This window comes from Sphaeramia orbicularis, chromosome 4, assembly GCF_902148855.1.
Source record: "Sphaeramia orbicularis chromosome 4, fSphaOr1.1, whole genome shotgun sequence".
Taxonomy (NCBI): domain Eukaryota; kingdom Metazoa; phylum Chordata; class Actinopteri; order Kurtiformes; family Apogonidae; genus Sphaeramia; species Sphaeramia orbicularis.
In genome coordinates, this window is record NC_043960.1 from 55,300,412 (window position 1) to 55,307,252 (window position 6,841).

Here is a 6,841-nt window from a genome sequence, read left to right on the forward strand (position 1 = left end):
CGGTGTTTACCCCCATCTGACCAATGAGTGGAACTGAATTATGGGAAATTTTATCAGACCCCTGTGTTTGGAGGGTGGTCCTGTAGACCAGGGGTGTCAAACTCATTTTAGTTCAGGGGCCATATCCTCCCAATACGATCTGAAGTGGGCCGGACCAGTGAATTAATAACATAAAAATATAGAAATAATGTCAACTCCAAACATTTCAATGTGTTTTATAGTGAAAGAAGTACAATTATATTATGGAAACATTTACATCTATAAACTGTCCTTTTAAAAATGTGAATAACATGAACAACCATGAAAAAAGTGACATTTATTAAGAAAAACAAGTGCAATTTTAACTATATTTTGCCTCTGCTTATCATTTGTAAATGTGCATTACAATTTACAGATCACAATGGATCTGCAAAATACACAAAATATTTTTAGTAACTGGCAGAATATTAGTAAAATTACACTTACTTCTCTTAACACATTTCTAGTTTTTCATATTTTTTGTGAAAGGCTAGTTTGTAAATTTACACATTTTGATGTAATTTCACTGTTTTACACTAAAACAGAGGAAAACTTTGGAATTGTCATTATTTGTAGGTTTTTATGGTAGTATTTTACTGATCTGAGCCACTTCAGGCTAAAGTAGGGCTTTTTATGGGCCCTAAAGTAAAAGGATTGACTGTTCATATCTTGAGTATAATTTTTGCATTTCACAAATTCATCCTACGGGCCAGATTGGACCCTTTGGCGGGCCGGATTTAGCCCCCAGGCTGCATGTTTGACACCTGTGCTGTAGAGGGTCATACAGCTCCTCCCCCTTAGCCCCTCCCCTCTGATTCATCAATAATCAGGACACCCCTATCCCTTCACATGAACACGCAAATTGGAGGGGTAGGGCTAAGGGGGAGGGGCCAAGGGGTGAAATAGGGTTGGCCTACATGTACTGTTATGGCTGAAGGACTGAATCTTTTTTGCCGCGTTTCCACTACATGGTACCGGCTCGACTCGACTCGACTCGACTCGGCTCGACTTTGTGTTTCCATTACAAAAAAGGACCTAGAATCTGGTACCCGGTACTAGTTTTTTGGTGTTACCACCGCAAAGGTTCCAAGACTGGGGACCAGATACTAAAAGGTGACATGTAAACACTGCAGACCACTGACTGGTCAAACAGTTGTCTCTGTGACCCACCATTTTACAAAAAACAGATGTGGAAGTTGACAGTAAATATAGCAGTAGGTTAATCCACATGATGACAGTCTGTAAAACTACACCATGGTCGGAGGAGATTTAGTCTTTGGTGGCCGACGTAGAAATTCAGAATGAGGTTGACAAGACAACATGCAACGAACAAGTTTATCAGCAACTTTGTAAATGACACGGAAGTAACGCACCGCATCGCTATGACGTCCAGGTACTGTAAAGTCTGTAGTGTCCTGTAATGGAAACGGTCTCCAGGAATAGGACCTGGTACCCGAGTTGAGTCGAGTCAAGTCGAGCCGGTTCCATGTAGTGGAAACGTGGCATTAGTCTGTGAACAGACGCTGATGTTCAGTTCTACTGGGATGATGTTCATGTGCAATTATCGTCCATTCTTTGATGTTGCAGGAGTTCAAAGAAAAACCACAAGAAGAGTCGAAGAGGAAGCGAGTGACTGTCCTGGGCTCCTCCTCCTTCCTTCTCCTCCTCCTTCCTCCTCCTTCCTTCTCCCCCTCCTTCAGTCATGTCTTATGAACATCTGAACTGTGTTTTGTTGAGTTTTGAGGTGATGTGGATCCATGGACCCGGTCCAGGTCCAGGTCTCTGTCTGGGGTTGAACCTCCTTATGTGATGAAAAGCCTCATTCCTTCAGGTAACATTTGACCTTTGGGATCCAAATGTTTAGAAAAACCTAAATGTGTGTGACTCTCCACTGACATGATTTGTATAAATAAACCCTGGTTCATTTGACTTTGTTTAATCCAGTTATTGACTAGGATCCTGTCCGCTGATTGGCTTCTGAGGCACGCATTCGGCCAATGAGGACTTTCATGTACCTCTCCTTTACCGTCTGTGCACCATCTGTTTGTTTTCTTTTCAGACAGTGTGAATACTCCATGATGGAAAACTACACATCGTCAAATCAACATCTACGATATTATCGCAGGCAATATATATCACCCACCTCTAGTCCAACAGCTTCAGGAAACATGGTCACTGATACCCGGCTGAGGCGGGTTGACTGGACTCCTCCAGGTTCTCCAGAAACACTCCGATCTCTCCACACATTCTGTTCCGGCCTCTCCTTCTAGTGTTCTCTAAGACTTTGATGCTGTTCGTTCTATAAAAGGACTCATGTGGTATCTCTGCAGCCTTCATGTGATACTTCAGGGATTTGTTGTAGTGTTCAACATCGTAATGTAGATACTTTGCATATTGGTGGTACAGCATCTGTCTTTCTGCAGGTTCCAGGTCACGTTGTAGAAGCTTCTTGTAGATCTCCTTAGCTTCAGGCAGACTGTGATTGGACTTGGCATAAACGTTGGCGAGGTCCAGTTCTTTGACCAGAGAAGAATCAGGGTAGAGATGGATGACTTCTTTCAGCAGACTGACTGCTCTGTCGATGGTACTTTGATTTACGGCACCATCCTTGTAAAACACGATCTTCCATTTGTAACAAAGGGCTGCACATCTTTTCAGGTAACGATTATCAGGATGTTGTAGCAGAGCCTCTTCTGCCAAATCAATGGCTTCATCATCAGACACACTTCTTCTGTAAAGTCTCAGAATGGCCTTCATCCCGTTGTAGCTGCTGACAGGATTCACCAGTATCTTTGCTGCCAGCTCACGAGCCTCATCCTTCACGTCTTCTTCTTTGTCGGCACGTTGACTGAGATACCGAACAGCGAGGTACAGGTTCTCAGGATCTCGTTCTTTGGCTATCTTCATTTTGTCCAGGATCTCATCATCCAGTGCTGTATGACTGTGTTTGTGAGCGCTCACTAAAGCTAACACCTGGCTGGTGCACCACTCCACCCTGTCCGGTTGCATCTTGATGGCCTTCTCAAACAAATCTACAGCCAGAAGCTTCTTGTCTTTACTGAACTTCATCAGGGTCCAGGCTTTTTCAGCACCGACCTCCGGGTGGAGCTGGTCCTGCGATGGAGTTGGATGCTTAGTCTTGAGGGCGTTGACTTTGGACAGGTAAGACTCACTTTGTGCTTGGTCTCCCAGGTGATGGTACAGCCAGGCCAGGTTCCCATAGTTCACCACCAACCAGGGACCCTCATCAGAGTCACTGGTTCTGATCTGATGAAAGGTCTCTGCAGCTCTGGTGAAGAACTGCAGGGCCTCTTGGACCAGGCCCAGCTGGTGGTGGATGTAGCCCTGAAGGTTGTAAATGTGGCCCAGCCACATGTTTCCCTCCTCGGTACCGATGTCCATCAGCTTGTCTCTGAGATGTAAGGAGTTGGCTCTGCTAAGATCCAGATCCCAGGTGAAGTGACACTCCAGGACCTCCAGTCTGGACTCCACTGATGAAGGAGCAGCACTGATGGATGACAAAAACAACACAATAAAACATAACTGTTAAATAACGGGGTCTCAATTCTTAGTCGTTATTTGAAGTTCAACTGGACAGGGTTTGTTCTTGAAAATGTTTCATCTCATCCAGGAGACTCCATCAGTTCAATTTGCTGGTGGTGGAGCTAATACCAACTTCTGATCCATCTTTAGAGAAGCCACCGCTTTACAGTCAGACCAACGCCACGTTTCCACTACCTGGTGCCGGCTCGACTCAACTCAACTCGGCCTTTTTGCGTTTCTATTACGAAAAAGCACCTGGAATCTGGTACCCAGTACTAGTTTTTTGGTATCACCTCCGCCGAGGTTCCAGGACTGGGGACCAGATACTAAAAGGTGACGTGTAAACACTGCAGACCACTGATTGGTCAGAGTTGTCTCTGTGACCATTCTACAAAAAACAGATGCGGAAGGTGACAGTAAATATGTCGGTATGTTAATCCACATGATGACAGTCTGTAAAACTACACCATGGTCGGTCGAGGGGATTCAGTCTTTGGTGGCCGACGTAAAAATTCAGCATGAGGTTGACGAGACAACATGCAACAAGTGAGTTTATCAGCAACTCTGAGCAGACGACACAGAAGTAACGCGCCACATCGCTATGACAACCAGGTACTGTAAAGTCTGTAGTATCCTATAATGGAAACGGTCTCCAGGAATAGGACCTGGTACCCGAGTCGAGTCCAGTTGAGCTTTCACGTGGTGGAAAGGTGGTACAACAGACTCAGAGGCTGAATCCATCAGACCACATGGACTAGGGTGGCTCCACTAAACCACCTCCATCCAGCCTCACCACTGAACAAACAAGAGCTTTGATAATAACCAAGGGTTGGATTTCTGAAGTGCTTTTCAAGGCACCCAAAGCACTCTACAGGACAGGATGGATCCGTCATTCATTCTCCCCGTGTTGGAGGTAAACTACATCTGTCTGACTGATGGAGGCGTGGCTGCCAATCTGCACCAAACGGCCCCTCCCACCATTCACACACCAGTGTGAGAAACACTGGAGGTGAGGCAGGTGAAGTGTCCTACCCAAGGACACAACGGCACATGACTGGGACAGAGTGGGATTTGAACCCCCAACCCTCCTGTTATTAGACCACTCTACTTCCTAAGCCACCGCTGCCCCAGATTTGGATACTCTAACAAGGGATCCGAATGTTCCCATCTAGCTGACTGACCCGGGGCAGATGGGCTGTGGTTCTAACCAGCATGGACCACCACAGCACATGAACCTGCTCAGCTCATCTACATCTACGTTCACAGCAGGTCTAATGCACAAGTTGGATTTTTTGGTCAAATCTGATTTTTTTGTGTGTTGGTTCATATTCCACATTAAATGCGACTCCTGTCAGTTTTGAGTCTAAACTGAATGTGACCCTGAAGTGACCCACATGCACTAAAGAGGTCCTGATGGAATACGCGACCACGCAGACACACACTATGTTTACGGAAGGAAATATAGTTTTCCTCTGCTCCTCCTCTTGGGACCAACAACTGGGACATTTGTCGCATTTCAATGGCATAAAGGTCGGATAAATGCGACCTGGACGTTCAGACTGAAGTCGCATTGGAAAATATCAGATCTGGATCAGATTTAAGACCATATATGAAAGTGGTGTGGGTCAGATTTAGGACCGCATTTAAAAGTGGTGTGGGTCAGATTTAGGACCGCGTATAAAAGTGGTGTGGGTCAGATTTAAGACCACGTATGAAAGTGGTCTGGGTCAGATTTAGGACCACGTATGAAAGTGGTCTGGGTCGGATTTAGGACCACATATAAAAGTGGTCTGGGTCAGATTTAGAACCACATATGAAAGTGGTCTGGGTCAGATTTAGAACCACATATGAAAGTGGTCTGGGTCAGATTTAGAACCACATATGAAAGTGGTCTGGGTCAGATTTAGGGCCACATATGAAAGTGGTCTGGGTCAGATTTAGGACCACATATGAAAGTGATCTGGGTCAAATTTAGGACCATATATGAAAGTGGTCTTAGTCAGATTTAGGACCACATATTAAAGTGGTGTGGGTCAGATTTAGGACCATATATGAAAGTGGTCTTAGTCTGCTTTAGGACCGCATATGAAAGTGGTGTGGGTCAGATTTAGGACCGCGTATAAAAGTGGTCTGGGTCAGATTTAGGACCACGTATGAAAGCGGTCTGGGTCAGATTTACGACCACGTATGAAAGTGGTCTGGGTCAGATTAGTGCTGTTCAGACTGTCGTTAACAGATCAGATCCAGGTCACATTTGGACACTTTTATCTCCATCTGAACGCAGCCTCATTCACACTGAGGTCAGACCCCACGGCTACGAAATGAAACTTACAGAATACCTGCAAAGGCTGGAGAACCAACAACATGGTGACAGACCACTTTACGGCAGACTTCACTCTGTAGAATCCATCCCATGTATTTACGGACCCAGCCCCCACCCCCCTTTGGTTGGGAACACACCTCACCACGTCAGAAACCACAGGACTGTGTCTAGAGCCTACTGGAGCCCACCATCAGGACCAGAACCAACCTCAACCCAGACCAAACATCTTCTGTGTTTGTGTTCTACCTCCTCATACCTGTGGTGCTATGGGCTCCCCAGAACATCTGTAGAACCACTCCGTGAAAGTCTGACTGAACACAGGAGAACCTGAACCTCAGGACAAAGTCTGCAGTCTGTCTTCACCAGGAGGACAGAGGACACTCCTCTGAAGACAGACAGGTCAGAATATTGTCCAGAGGTGGTCTGACAGAGCACACAAAGAAGCATGTGTGTCCAAGTGGACCGTCCGTCCCTGTGGGTCAGAGACAAACCTGGTCCAAACCTGGTCCAAACCTGGTCCAAACCTACGACAACATTTCGACAGCCTCCGAACACCAACCTGCTACATGTGGGCTCTGGGACCGTTTAGCTAACGTTGGCTGATTGGACAGATTTGGAACCGTTTGTTTGTCCCTGATCTCTAATAAAAGTATTGTGTGGTAAATATGGTGGTACTTCTGTGGTCCTGGTGGTACTTCTGTGGTTCTGGTGGTACTTCTGTGGTTCTGATGGTACTTCTGTGGTTCTGGTGGTATTTCTGTGGTTCCGCTCATGAACAGGTGAACTTTACTGTTAAATAGAATCATATCTTCATTTTCATCTGATTAGATTTTTATATGATTATTGATGTAAAGTCTTATAACTGTACTTTGACCTTTGACCCCCAGTATTTACTCAGTTCATCCTGGACTTGGAGTCAATGTTTGTGCCAAAGGTTTGGAAATGACCCAAAGGAAC

At 45.6% G+C, this 6,841-nt stretch overlaps 1 protein-coding gene and 1 long non-coding RNA gene across 2 annotated transcripts in view; one reads left to right on the top strand and one right to left on the bottom strand.

The window, feature by feature from the left end:
- Window positions 1-1,583: 1,583 nt before the first annotated feature.
- Window positions 1,584-6,841, top strand: part of LOC115418067 (uncharacterized) — an 11,748-nt gene continuing 6,490 nt past the window's right edge. The window contains exon 1 of the long non-coding RNA XR_003935241.1: window positions 1,584-1,784. This is a non-coding gene — a long non-coding RNA (uncharacterized LOC115418067). The remainder of the gene's footprint in view (window positions 1,785-6,841) is intronic.
- Window positions 1,775-6,841, bottom strand: part of LOC115418062 (interferon-induced protein with tetratricopeptide repeats 1B-like) — a 6,989-nt gene continuing 1,922 nt past the window's right edge. Inside the window, exon 3 of the mRNA XM_030132383.1 lies at window positions 1,775-3,526. Coding sequence (XP_029988243.1) covers window positions 2,191-3,526 — 1,336 coding nt within the window. The 3' untranslated portion in view covers window positions 1,775-2,190. The remainder of the gene's footprint in view (window positions 3,527-6,841) is intronic.